The 14,948-nt window shown below is 48.5% G+C and overlaps 1 protein-coding gene across 1 annotated transcript in view; it reads left to right on the top strand.

Moving 5' to 3' along the window:
• LOC308164241 (F-box DNA helicase 1-like) overlaps nt 1-4,769 on the top strand; it is a gene marked incomplete at both ends in the record, with an annotated part of 36,770 nt that extends 32,001 nt beyond the window's left edge. The window contains 4 exons of the mRNA XM_080538381.1: nt 206-334; nt 3,664-3,773; nt 4,144-4,278; nt 4,602-4,769. Of these exons, the coding sequence (XP_080394507.1) occupies nt 206-334; nt 3,664-3,773; nt 4,144-4,278; nt 4,602-4,769 (542 nt within the window). The remainder of the gene's footprint in view (nt 1-205; nt 335-3,663; nt 3,774-4,143; nt 4,279-4,601) is intronic.
• Nucleotides 4,770-14,948: the final 10,179 nt, after the last annotated feature.

The following is a 14,948-nucleotide window of genomic DNA, read 5'->3' as shown; positions in this document are numbered from 1 at the left end:
TAAAAAATAAAAATAAAAAGTGATCATGAAGTAAACATCAATCACTATGACCCCTGCTTCCTTCAAACAAACTCTTCAGTTCCACCTGAGTTCACAAGACGGAGGTACAAATACACTGTGATTACTGTACACACACACACGACTGTTTCCATGCGTGTTCAGGTTTGAGAGTCTCTCTCTCACTCTCTCTCTCTCTCTCTCTCAGATTTCATCCTGGGGACAGTCCACAAAGCCAAGGGGTTGGAGTTTGACACGGTGGTGGTCACCGACGACTTCGCCAAAGTGTTTTGGCGAAGCGACTTCGCGACTTCAGCGACTTCGCTAGTGTTCAGAGGTGTGTGTGTGTGTGTGTGTGTGTGTGTGTGTGTCTTGTAAAGGCTCATTCATGGAGAATGACAAAATGTTGTTCCTCTCTCCACTTCATCTGTACATAACATCTGTTTACATAACATCTGTTTACATTGCGCCAAACGCGGATGGTAGCTTAGCATTGGCGCGGCTATATGACGTCATCAGTGGTGAACAAAGCGCGGACCCACAGGCAGTCAATATAATCGCCGGAGACTTTAATCATGCTGACCTGAAGGTAGTACTACCGAAGTTCTATCAGCATGTTAAATGTGCAACAAGAGGAGAAAAAACACTGGATAAGGTATACACCAACATCAAGCTTGCTTACAAGGCTAGACCGCTAGCTCATCTAGGCATGTCTGACCATGTGTCAAACCTCCTGATCCCAGCCTACACTACCATGAGGAAAAGTGCTCCCATCACCACTAAGACTGTCAGAACCTGGCCAGCAGGGTCCGCTCCACTGCAGATCTGCCTGAATGACACCTCATGGCAGGAATATGAGCATGAGGACCTGGAACAGTTCACGTCGTCGGTTCTGAACCACATAGTGAACTGCACCAACTCAGTCACCGTGGACAAACGGGTCCGGGTCTACCCCAACACGAAGCCATGGATGACTGGGAAGGTCCAAAAACTGATCAATGAGAGGGACAACGCCTTCGCAGGGAAGGGCACACTGCTGTACAGCACCACCAGGGCTAACCTAAAGCGCGGCATCCGGGAGGCCAAGGCAGACCACAGAGAGAAGATTGAGGAATGCTTCCTGAGCAACGACTCCAGGCGGGTGTGGCAGGGGGTTCAGCACATGACAAACTTCAGAGCCTTCCTTCTACGCCCGGTTCGACGAGGGGCGAACGGAGGTAACCACAACACAAACACCACTCTCTCCAGCTCTCAGCAGCCTCACCCTCACAGAGCATGAAGTGAGACGCGTGCTGAAGGCGGTGGACCCCAGGAAAGCCTCAGGGCCGGATGGCGTCCTGGGACGGGTGCTGAGGGAATGCGCCGACCAGCTGGCCGGGGTTTTCACCAACATCTTCAACCAGTCCCTGTCCCAGGCCACCATCCCACCCTGCCTGAAAACCTCAACTATCATCCCAGTCCCGAAGAAAAGCACGGTGAGCTGCCTAAACGACTACCGCCCGGTGGCACTCACACCAATCATCATGAAGTGCTTCGAGAAACTAGTCCGGGCCCACATAGTCACACGCCTCCCGCCCAACCTGGATCCATACCAGTTCGCCTACAGAGCCCACAGGTCCACAGAGGACGCCATCGCGACGACTCTCCACTCCACTCTATCCCACCTGGAGAGGGGAAACAGCTACGCGAGACTGCTCTTTGTGGACTTCAGCTCTGCCTTCAACACCATCCTTCCAGACAGGCTAGTGACCAAACTACTAGACCTGGGACTATCACACTCTATATGTGCATGGATCAAGGACTTCCTGTCCGACCGCCCCCAGAGGGTGCGGGTGGGCTCCCACACCTCCACAGCCCTCAGACTCAGCACTGGGTCCCCCCAGGGCTGCGTGCTAAGCCCCATCCTCTACAACCTCTACACCTACGACTTCACCCCCGTCCACCCCAGCAACTCCATCGTAAAGTTTGCAGACGACACCACCGTGGTGGGCTGCATCTCGGGGGGGACGAGGCGGCGTACAGGGATGAGGTAGAGCAGCTGAGCAAGCTGTGCAAGGTTAACAACCTGCTGCTGAACCAGTCAAAGACCCAGGAAATCATCGTGGACTTCAGGAGGAAAAAATCTGAGGTCCAGCCCCTGCTCTTCGACGGAGGGAGCGTGGAGAGAGTCTCAACCCTCCGATTCCTGGGGGTGCACATACAGGATGACCTGTCCTGGAAGAACAACACAGCAGCCATCATCAAGAAGGCACAACAGCGGCTCTTCTTCCTGAGAGTCCTCAGGAAGGACCACACCAGACAGGAGATACTGGTGGCCTTCTACCGCTGCGCAGTGGAGAGCATCCTCACCTACTGCATCTGCAACTGGTTCTCCAGCTGCACAGCCGCAGAGAGAAATGCGCTACAGAGAGTCGTGAGAACGGCCCAGAAGATCACCGGCGCCCCCCTCCCCTCTCTGGAAGAGCTGTACAACACACGCTGCCTCAGGAAGGCCTCCAAGATCTCCAGAGACCCATCTCACCCTGGGTACGAACACTTTGCCTGGCTGCCCTCGAACAGGTGGTACAGGACCATGTTCGCAAGGACAAACAGACTGAAGCTCAGCTTCTACCCCAGGGCCATCCAGGCCCTGAACACAGCAGACCTAGGTTCTGGGCCCTGGAAAGTCTGGACGGATTGATGGCAGCTGCTGGATTGAAAAAAATCAGGTGTAGTGCTGAGGCACAAATGTGTACATTTCAAGCCTGCAAACTGTGACAATTTAAATGAATGTGCAATAACACTATGTGCAATATGACAACCCTAGGGTACATAAGGTTGCAGAGAAATAGGAAATGTTAGAATAGGTATAGCATAGCATAGAGTACAGCACAGTGTTTTATCTGTACAGTATAGTATAGTGGATAGTGTACATAGCCTTTATTTATGTAAACCAGCTCCTTTCCCTTCTTGTTTTTTTTGATTTTTTTTTCTTTCCTAGCACCAGGGGAGCCACCCCTCCCAAATTTCGTTGTTTGGTACCTGTGCTATAGCAATGACAATAAAGACCATTCATGTTGCTCTCTCTGCTCCATCACCATGTATGGACATAGAGAATCACCATGTATGGACATAGAGAATCACCATGTATGGACATAGAGAATCACCATGTATGGACATAGAGAATCACCATGTATGGACATGGAGGTTCTGACTTCTGAGAAGAAAAAACACACTGTTTTCATCCTTCTTCTTCTTTTGTTATTCATTCGTTTTTCAACCCGTGTGTGTGTGTGTGTGTGTGTGTGTGTGTGTGTGTGTGTGTGTGTGTGTGTGTGTGTGTGGAGCTCTCAGAGAGAAGATTTAGTGTGTCTGTGTGTGTGTGTGCGCATTTTTTTTTTCTGTGTGTGTGTGCATATTTTTCTCAGTTTTTCTCTTTGTGTGTGTGAGTGTCTCTGTGTGTGCACGAGTGTTCCTCAGAGGAGCAGATCAGCCAATCAGAGCGCAACGATAATCGTTCGTGTGATTTCGGAATTCATATTTTGGTGTGGCTTTTGGTTTGGCTCATAGGGATTTGCATCTATGGAATCTATTAGACAGTTCTGATTCTAATACAGAGAATTGGAGTCAGGCCTGTCACTGTGCTGTTGACCTCACCTCACCCCCCCCCTCCTCTCCCCTCCACAGCTGATGATGTCCCAGAGGACGAATGGAATCTGCTGTATGTGGCGGTGACGCGGGCCAAGAGCTCTCTGATCATCACCAAGTCCATCACCAACCTGCTCACACTGGCCGGGGTGAGCACTGCTCCCATACATACAACTGTTCTATCTAACTATCTATCTATCTATCTATCTATCTATCTATCACTGCCCCTCCATATCTCCCCACAACACACTCTTGCTTCATAACCCCCCCCCCCCCTTCTCTCTCTCTCTCTCTCTCTCTCTTTCTCTCTCTCTCTCTATGTTCTCACCATCTCTGACACCTACTCAGGTGGTTTGGAAACAGGATGTCGAGTGTGGTCATGAGTTCTCAGAACGACTCTCGGCTGGTTTCCCTCAAATCAGTTTTAAGGTCAAAAACAGAAACAGATGATCTCTGCTTCAGAGACGATTAACGCCCTGTCACTCTGTCCCTCTGTCCCTCCCCACCCCCCCACGTCAGGAGTACTTCCTGAGGTCAGAGTTGACCGATGCCCTGCTGACGGAAGGCCAGCCGCCCCTCTGCTCCGTGCGGGAGTGTAAGAACTCCATCATGGCCGACTCGGCCATCGCCATGCGCAAGCTGCCCATCCGATACGTAAGTGGGCCTCCCGTCTGCCACAACAGAACAATGGCTGATTATTGGATGTATGTATGTTTTTCCTTTTGTCCATGTAGCATTCCTTACTTTCTCCTTACTCACAGACACACACGCACACGCACACACACGCACACACGTGAGTAGATGGGCCATATCACGCGTTTTGGCGGCAATGGTTATAAAACAAGATTTACCTGTCACATACGGCATGTGCCTCCGTACGTGTGTACGTGCGTGCGTGTGTATTACTCCCTCTGATACCCCTCCCACTCATAGCTGAATGTCTCTCTCTCTCTCTCTCTCTCTCTCTGTCTCTCTAGATGGAGAGTGCAGACTCTGGGGGTCCAGTGTGTGAGAGCTGTGTGTGGCAGCGCATTGGCCCCACCGCATGTCTTCTGGCCCCACCAGAGAAGCTCCAGACTTTGCCCCAAACACAGGAGCGCCTGGAACTGCCCATCCACTATGCCATCATCTATGCTATCTTTTAGGAGTGCCTTGATATCTTTAGGAGTGCCTTGACCCACCCTTCTAAACCCTGTCAGTCAGACTGATCAACCGTGCTGATTGGATGTTGGGATAGAAATGAAATCATTCTTATACTGTATGTGCAATATGTATGTTTAAAAAAATAAATAATACTGTGAACTTTTATTGTGAACAAAGTGTGTGTGTGTATGCAGGCCTGTAACAAATGTTCAAAAAGACATTTTTTTAACGTTTTTTTAAGTGTTTTTTATTGACAGATACAGTAGAGATTTAGACAGGAATGATGGGTGAGAGAGAGAGGAGGGATGACATGCAGGATATGTCCCCAGCCAGAATCGAACCGGAGACCCTGCGGTTTCATGGTCAACGCTTAACCTGCTACGCCACCTAAGCGCCCCCAAAAATACATTTTATGATAATAAAGAGGCATGGTTTACAGACATGGTTTACAGACATAGTTTACAGACATGGTTTACAGACATGGTTTATAAACATGGTTTACAGACATGGTTTATAAACATGGTTTACAGACATGGTTTATAAACATGGTTTACAGACATGGTTTACAGACATGGTTTACAGACATGGTTTATAAACATGGTTTACAGACATGGTTTATAAACATGGTTTACAGACATGGTTTATAAACATGGTTTACAGACATGGTTTATAAACATGGTTTACAGACATGGTTTATAAACATGGTTTACAGACATGGTTTATAAACATGGTTTACAGACAATGGTTTACAGACATGGTTTATAAACATGGTTAACAGACATGGTTTATAAACATGGTTTACAGACATGGTTTATAAACATGGTTTGCAGACATGGTTTACAGACATGGTTTACAGACATGGTTTATAAACATGATTTACAGACATGGTTTACAGACATGGTTTATAAACATGGTTTACAGACATGGTTTACAGACATGGTTTATAAACATGGTTTACAGACATGGTTTATAAACATGGTTTACAGACATGGTTTACAGACATGGTTTATAAACATGGTTTACAGACATGGTTTACAGACATGGTTTACAGACATGGTTTATAAACATGGTTTACAGACATGGTTTACAGACATGGTTTACAGACATGGTTTACAGACATGGTTTATAAACATGGTTTACAGACATGGTTTACAAACATGGTTTACAGACATGGTTTACAGACATGGTTTATAAACATGGTTTACAGACATGGTTTATAAACATGGTTTACAGACATGGTTTATAAACATGGTTTACAGACATGGTTTACAGACATGGTTTACAGACATGGTTTATAAACATGGTTTACAGACATGGTTTACAGACATGGTTTATAAACATGGTTTACAGACATGGTTTATAAACATGGTTTACAGACATGGTTTACTTAATAGGTTGCTGTGTTATTACATTATCTGGGTCACATAACAGTGAAACAATTATATTGTTAATCGCAATTATTTCTGGGACAGAAAAACGTGTGTGTTTGTGTGTGTGTGTAGCCATGCGATGGATGTTACTCTTAACCCTACAGACAACAGTGTGATGTGTGTGAGAGAACATAACCAGATATCCATTGGCAGAACATGCTTGTTTATTAAGGTGATATGATAAAGGGAAGGGGGGGCATTCGTGTTCATGTCACAACTTCATAATACAAAACATTCTCTCACTCACACAAACATACACAGGTCATTGCTATAGGTGTAAAAGCTAGCATCGGTTCACTAATCGAACACCTTGTCCAGTCCAGGGTCATTGACCTGCTGTTACAGAGATCCTATCCATGTTAACACACAAGATAAGCTGGGACCCAGTGGAGAAGTCACCGACTCACCCCCATCACAATACACCAGCCCGGTCTGGTGTCCAGTCAGACCTGAAGATCTTGAGATCCAGCCAGTACAGACCAGGGGGCCATTCCACTAAAGGTGGATTAGTATAGCGGCGATATAAATAAATGCGGCGCTCAGGCAACTCGAGATTGGAATTCAAGCCTCAGGTGATTCCTCGAACGAGGATCAGGCTTGTGTGATGTGTTCACAGAAGACAGGCTTACAAATCTTCGATATGGGCGCGTGCACGCAGACATAGAGCCCAGAAGAGTCGATCTGTCGAAATGAAGATACTCCACTCTGCAGGGGTCCTACATTTGCGCAGCATTCCGAATTATTGATTTTTATGAAGACGGAAAAATAAGATGTAAAATAGTGCAATACTGCCGCAACTAACAAGGCGAGGGAAATGGTTTGGCAAGAAATTGCTGACCGATTAAATGCGTAGGTCATACTAGCCCCAGTTCTATATCGTGGAGCTCCGCCCCATAGGGGAGCTCTGCTCCTATTGGTTTACCCGCTACCTAAAGTAGCCAATGACTGAATTTTTCAATGCCTGCGCCCGCCTGGGGTGCTATATAAAGGGGCGTACTTCGCTCCCTCATTCTCCCAAAAAGTTCAGCACGGGTTTATATCTGAAGACTGAGAAGGACGACTACTAAGACTGGAGGACCCGCCAGACTTTTCCCTTCAAGATGGATCGTCCGCCGCCTATGGAGAAGTTCCTCCGGGACGCCTGCCGCTGCGACTTCCAAGCAGCGGAGGAGACTTTTCCTTTCAGCGATGGATCGTCCGCCGCTGACCACGAAGAAGTTCCTCCGGGACACCTGCCGCTGCGATTTTCTAGCAGCGGAGGACAAGCAAGAACGGCGTTCTGGGCAGGCACCTCCCCAAGTAGGGATGGTCCCGCCCGCTCAGCCGGCCCTGACATCACGCCGCCCTCACCCAGCTGAGTGGTCGGTGCCGGTGTCAGAATCAGAAAGCTCTGATGAGAGCGAGCGGCAGGTAGAGCACGTGCTCCCTGCCCTCGCCGCCCCATCTCGGTGCGCAGGCGGCGGCAGCGGCGAATAACATCGCCGTGTTAACGCCGCCATTGCGAAAATCACTGTCTGCAGCGGAGGCGGAGCTTCTGAGCAAGCTCCACCTCTTCTTCTTCCGCCGTGGTGACGAATAGACCGTCAACGACTGCGAAACTGAGGTTTCGGCGTGATGCGGCACTGGCTCTACCTCTAAACGACGGAGCCATGCCCCACTCGGCATCCCCAGCCCCCGCCGCTGACCACTGGGAGGGCCCGCTATGGCCCCCCACGGCAGCGTGGCCCGGTTTCACTGGCGGAGGGGTCGGTAATAAAAACGTTCTGGGCAGGCACCTCCCCAAGTAGGGATGGTCCCGCCCGCTCAGCCGGCCCTGACATCACGCCGCCCTCACCCAGCTGAGTGGTCGGTGCCGGTGTCAGAATCAGAAAGCTCTGATGAGAGCGAGCGGCAGGTAGAGGCTCACGAGCTCCCCGCCCTCGCCGCCCCATCTCGGTGCGCAGGCGGCGGCAGCGGCGAATAACATCGCCGTGTTTAACGCCGCCATTGCGAAAATCACCACAGACCGACCAACGGTCTGTCTGCAGCGGAGGCGGAGCTTCTGAGCAAGCTCCACCTCTTCTTCTTCCGCCGTGGTGACGAATAGACCGTCAACGACTGCGAAACGGAGATTTCGGCGTGATGCGGCACTGGCTCTACCTCTAAACGACGGAGCCATGCCCCACTCGGCATCCCCAGCCCCCGCCGCTGACCACTGGGAGGGCCCGCTACGGCCCCCCACGGCAGCGTGGCCCGGTTTCACTGGCGGAGGGGTCGGTAATGACCCCACCACCGGTTTCCTCTTCATGGCTGCTACCTCATAAAGAGGCAAAAGAAGGAAAATCCCCAGCTTACTTTTTCAGTAAAGGAGATTTTTCCCATGTTATCTACCGGAGCGGAGACCCACCTGCCTTGTCGGAGCGTGGTCCAATCGCTACCGGTTAGAAACAAGGCGGAGACTGGCCCAGCTTACCAGCGTGTGGCCAGCTCTCTGCCTAGCGGACTAACCCCTATCACGACACAAAGGGGGTTAAACACCCCTGTCTGTAGCCGTATGGAGGGACCGTTATTTACATCAAAAACTCCTCCATGTCTATCAAGACCTGGCCCAGCTCATGAGCGTGCGGCTGGTTTTTTGGTTATCAGGCATAATAAACCTACGTCGATAAAGGGCATTGTTACTGTCGGGTTCTGGTTCTGGGCTTAAATGCCATATTCTATTCAGCTTGGTTGTAATGCAAGCCATGCTAACCCGTCGCTAGTTCAAACAGACCATAGACTTTAAACAACAAAGAGACACGGAATCAATCATGATTAGTATTTACTTGCAAGGAGGACGAATATGAGGCCTCTCCTGTAGGAAGAGACGCCATATTGGTACTAATCTTCTCCTCCTGTAAGTCAGTCTTTTATTCTCATATTCTCATACAGAATGGAAAGGGGGAGACAGTTTGTGATCCTATCAGAGTACTAGAAAAAGTGGGTGGTGTTCAGAACGAATCATTTCATGGAAATTTGATAAGCAGGGGAGGAAAAGTTCACAAACAGTGTCCAGTGTACAAGGGTCACACAAATCATTAACAGATCCCCAGAGACAGGCTGTAGAGTTCACACAGCGACACACAGAATTATTATAGAGTATCCTGTTTTAACCTTATTTAACATTGTGAAAACCTCATTCAGCCCTATCATTCCCTGCTGTTTTTCATAATTTATCACGATACAAACATTCTCTTCTTTATTCAGGTCGTTTTAACTTTCTTTCATATTTTCTAGTTTAACTGTCATTCAACATCGCCGTACAGATCACACATGAATCTCAACTTGGATTAGAGTTTCTCAAATTGGGTTAGGTACTTAGGTTCCAAATATTCCTGAAATCAGTTTGTTAGTCATAGCTTTGAAGCAGGGGAAGACACAACAAACAATCATTCGATGTCAAGCATCACACATGTTCCTCCTGCCACTGCAGTCGATAGGTCAAGAGTCATTCAGTTCTGGAGTGTCATCAGTCTGATCTGATCGATTTCGTGGTTCTAGGCTTCGTTTATCGTAAGGGATGCGTTTACAAATGTCTCTGATTGATAGTTCAGGTTTTCTTGTCATCTGGGACATTACTGCCCCAGACTGGGTCGTGTGCCTGGACGGGCGTCTCGTTTGGGTCGTCGGGAGGATTTTGGTCCCCTCATTCTAAGAGATAGTGGATCTGAAGAATTCTTCACCGGGTTTGAGACGTAATTCACTAACTGAATAACCCCTTTGTAGCCCGGGCTTCCACCACCACCCGTCGTTCGAGGGGAACAATGTCACTTCTTTCAATGGCTCTGTGTCCACGTATCTCGTTCTGCGATCTTGACAGTAGTTGAGATGCTCAGCAGCACCCCAAATGGCTCAACCCACCGCGGGCTGCGCCAGTGTCCTCCTTCCATCTCGTCGATGAGGATCTGGTATTCTCGATCCTGTAGGAAACAGAAAGGGACTGGCAGATCATTTGTTCTGGCTATTTCCTAAATAGCCATCCACGTGGCCAGTGTGTTTTCTGTTTCTGCCAAATCTTCTAATAAAGTTTTCAATCAATCAATCAATACTTCCCTATTGTCGTCTACTATGGGTAGTCTAAACCCTTCTCCCATTTACTATTTCAAATTCATTAATTTCATTAATTTCATTTATTTCATTCATTTCATTCATTTCATTTATTCATATCAACCCCATAGGTCTCAATTTTATTGTCATGTGTGTTTCCATTAGAGAAACACACTCTTCAATGTCCAGGTGTTTGGACACTGTGTTTGATCAATTCGTTCACGAAATGTGTGCCATTATCACTATATATATATATATTTTTTTTAATTGTGTGTAATTATATACGTGAAAATGTGCGTTAACTCCTGTCAATCATCATTTCCCTGCTTTTTGATACATGTCATCAAAAAGACCATGTATCAAATTAGCTGCTGTTTGTAGAGGCTTTGTGGTAATACAATTTTCCCATCTATTCTATAAACTTTGTAATTCGTCCAAATTCGTATTATAATGGAGGTTTACTGCCCTCCAACCCCTTCTTGGGTCAGAGTCCGTCTACCCCCACCCTTCTGCTTCCTGTTCTCTCTCTCTCTCTCTCTCTCCTCTCTGTCCCTCTCTCCTGCTCTCGCTCTCCTCTCCGTGTCATAACTCCACTTCAAATATTTCTCTCTATCTCTGTCTCTAACCTTGGTTCTTTCCTGTTCTCTCTCTCTCTCTCTCTCTCTCTCTCTCTCTCTCCCTCTCTCTCTCTCTCTGTCTGTCTGTCTCTCTCTCTGTCTGTCTCTCTGTCTGTCTCTCTCTCTGTCTGTGTCTCTCTGTCTGTCTGTCTGTCTCCTGTCTGTCTGTCTATTCCTCTCTTTCTGTCTGTCTGTCTCCTGTCTGTATTCCTCTCTTTCTGTCTGTCTGTCTCCTGTCTGTCTGTCTATTCCTCGTCTCCTCTCCTCGTCTCCTAGTCTCCTCTACTCGTCTACTAGTCTCCTAGTCTCCTCTCCTCGTCTCCTCTTCTCGTCTCCTAGTCTCCTAGTCTCCTCTACTCCTCTACTAGTCTCCTAGTCTCCTCTCCTCGTCTCCTCTACTCGTCTCCTAGTCTCCTCTCCTCGTCTCCTCTTCTCCTCTACTAGTCTCCTAGTCTCCTCTCCTCGTCTCCTCTACTCGTTTCCTAGTCTCCTCTCCTCGTCTCCTCTACTCGTTTCCTAGTCTCCTCGTCTCCTCTACTTGTCTCCTAGTCTCCTCTCCTCGTCTCCTAGTCTCCTCTACTCGTCTCCTAGTCTCCTCTCCTCGTCTCCTCTTCTCGTCTCCTAGTCTCCTACTGCTTTCTCTCCTTCTCTCTGTCTCTCTGTCTCTGTCTCTCTCTCTCTCTCTCTTGCACTCCCACTTGCTCTCTCTGTCACACACACTCTCTCTTATCTCTTACTCAAACACACATTCACTCGCTCTCTCTGTCACACACACTCTCTCTTATCTCTTACTCAAACACACATTCACTCGCTCTCTCTGTCACACACACTCTCTCTTATCTCTTACTCAAACACACATTCCCTCTCTCTCTCCTGCTTTCTCTCTCTCTCTCCTGCTTTCTCCTGCTTTCTCTCCTTCTCTCTGTCTCCTCACCCTCGTCCTTAAACAACTTTAACATTTCTCTCTCTCTTCACTTCTTGCCCTGTTTTTTCTTTTATAGCTGAAACCACTTCCCTGTAGTTTAAACACAACCATACACACGTCTGTGATTAGTTGGGTCCTCTTATTTCTCTCTCTGTTCCTCACTCTCACACTCTCTCACACAGTTCATAGTCTAATTTCCATTAGTCTACTGTTTACAGCATAAAAAGATATACATCTGTCTTTTAAAGTGGATTCTTTTTTGCATGTCAAACAACTCCTATTTTGTACAATTTAGGATAGATAGACTATTCATTTCGATTGCAATCTTTCTTTTTCTATTATAATTCACTTTCATTCATAGTTTCTATATTTACCGGTCTTTGTTGCTTATGTCTTGGTCTGGATCTCGTCAGCCGTCCTTTTGGAGGAGAAAGGTTCGACATCTAACCGGCCTGGACCGAATTCAACGTTCCAGGACTTTGTCCGGGTTCGCTCGATCCCGGGCTGTTGCAACAGACTGTCGGCGTTGTCGAGTCTTCTTCCCCCATCAGACGACCTTGAGATCCGGCTCCAGAAGGACCAAAATGTCGGGTTCTGGTTCTGGGCTTAAATGCCATATTCTATTCAGCTTGGTTGTAATGCAAGCCATGCTAACCCGTCGCTAGTTCAAACAGACCATAGACTTTAAACAACAAAGAGACACGGAATCAATCATGATTAGTATTTACTTGCAAGGAGGACGAATATGAGGCCTCTCCTGTAGGAAGAGACGCCATATTGGTACTAATCTTCTCCTCCTGTAAGTCAGTCTTTTATTCTCATATTCTCATACAGAATGGAAAGGGGGAGACAGTTTGTGATCCTATCAGAGTACTAGAAAAAGTGGGTGGTGTTCAGAACGAATCATTTCATGGAAATTTGATAAGCAGGGGAGGAAAAGTTCACAAACAGTGTCCAGTGTACAAGGGTCACACAAATCATTAACAGATCCCCAGAGACAGGCTGTAGAGTTCACACAGCGACACACAGAATTATTATAGAGTATCCTGTTTTAACCTTATTTAACATTGTGAAAACCTCATTCAGCCCTATCAGTTACTCAAAACAAGCACTCTTTACAGACGGCAAACCATCCCTAAGGAGGATTTTCCATGGTATCTACCAGAGCGGAGACCCACCTGCCTTGTCAGAGTATGGTCGAATCGCTACCGGTTAGAAACAAGGCGGAGACTGGCCCAGCTTACCGGCGTGTGGCCAGCTCTCTGCCTAACGGACTTACCCCTATCACGACACGAGGCGGGTTAAACACCCCTGTCTGTAGCCGTATAGAGGGACCGTTATCTACCCGAGCGGAGATCGACCTGCCTTGTCAGAGTGTGGTCGACTCGCTACCGGTTAGAAACAAACCGGAGACTGGCCCAGCTTACCGGCGTGTGGCCAGCTCTCTGCCTAACGGACTTACCCCTATCACGACACGTAGCGGGTTAAACACCCCTGTATGTAGCCGTATAGAGGGGTCGTTATGTACATCAAAAACCCCTCCATGTCTGTCAAGACCTGGCCTAGCTCATGAGCGTGCGGCCGGTTCTTTGATTATCAGGCATAATAAACCTGTGTCAATAAAGAGCATTGTTACACATAACAAACACTCTTTACAGACGGCAGCCCATCCCTTTCGAAATGACCCCACCTTGGGCTGTGCCACCTCCTCGGTGTGCAGCGGCGGCTGGGATCATACAGAAATTCAAGTTTTTTCTGTCGACTGCACCACAACAGACGGTCCAGCCGCTGTCGTTGCGTTATGCAGAATGACTAGAAGGGACAGGTATTCTGTCGGGCTGGCTAGACAGGACATTGAGGAGGGGATATGCACTACAGTTCATTCAGCCTCCTCCGCCCTTCAGGGGCGTGAGAGAGACTGTTTTTTGTCCTGCCCGATAAAGACACGTGCGCTCCAGGAGGAGATTACGAATCTCCTAACAAAGGGCGCAGTGACATTGGTTCCGAGGGACCAGTGGGACATGAGATGGTACTCCCCGTATTTCCTTGTCCCAAAGAATTCGGGAGACATGAGACCCATACTAGATTTCAGGGTCCTCAACGAGAGAGTGGCGAAACGCCCCTTTCGTAGATACCTGAGGGTCGCGTATTTCGTGTGCCAATCACAGAGTGGCACAGGAAATTCCTACGTTTTGCTTTCCAAGGGAAGGTTTACGAGTACACGCGCCTGCCCTTCGGGTGCACGCTTGCTCCTCGTTTTTTCTCCAAATGCGTGCAGACAGCACTCGAACCACTGAGGCGAAACGAGATACGCATATTAGCATATCTCGACGACCTACTGGTCTTGGCCCAATGCCCAAATCGAGCCATTCGGGACGCAACCTCACTGGTGCAGCACCTCACTCAGCTGGGGTTAGCTGTAAACTGGACAGAGAGTGCTCCGTGGCCGGCTCAACAGTTTTCCTATCTAGGCATTCAGTTGGTTACTGCTGAGATGAGGGCCAGTTTATCGGCACCACGGAGAGCGACACTGACGTCAGCTCTCCGGGTGTGTCGAGTGACAAATACAATCACCGCTCTGTCAAGGATGTCCTTACTAGGACTGATGTCTGCAGCCCATGTAGTGGTCCCCTTAGGCCTGTTACACATGCGCAGACTGCAGAGGCGGTTCGCACGACTGCGACGGGTTCCAGTGAGACGCCGTCGCAAGTTGATTGTAATACAGAGATCGGTCAAAACCGACCTGAGCTACTGGAGAGACCCGCGCGTCATCGCGCGCGGAGTCGCCTGAGTTCGCTGTAAGCTCTCCACATTCCAGGTCTGCTCAACGAAGGAGCAGATCTGTTATCACGGGGAGGCCCGAGGGACGACGACTGGAGGTTAGCACCCTCCATTGTGCCGCTGATTTGGGCACGGTTCGGGCAAGCAGAAGTGGTTCTGTTTGCGTCACGGACGAATGCGCAGTGTCGCCTTTGGTTCTCCCTGCGCGAACAGGACAACCCGCTATTGGGAGTCGTTACATTCGCACACCACCCATGGCCGAGGGTCCTGTTATACGCGTTCCCACCCCTGACATCTATCCTCCCACTGTTGGCACGAGTGAGGTCAGAGAGGCTAGAGTTAATTCTTGTAGCCCCGGACCGT

Source organism: Nansenia antarctica (assembly GCF_963989245.1).
Source record: "Nansenia antarctica genome assembly, chromosome: 8".
In the NCBI taxonomy this organism is placed as follows: domain Eukaryota; kingdom Metazoa; phylum Chordata; class Actinopteri; order Argentiniformes; family Microstomatidae; genus Nansenia; species Nansenia antarctica.
This window is presented reverse-complemented; position numbering and strand designations above follow the sequence as displayed.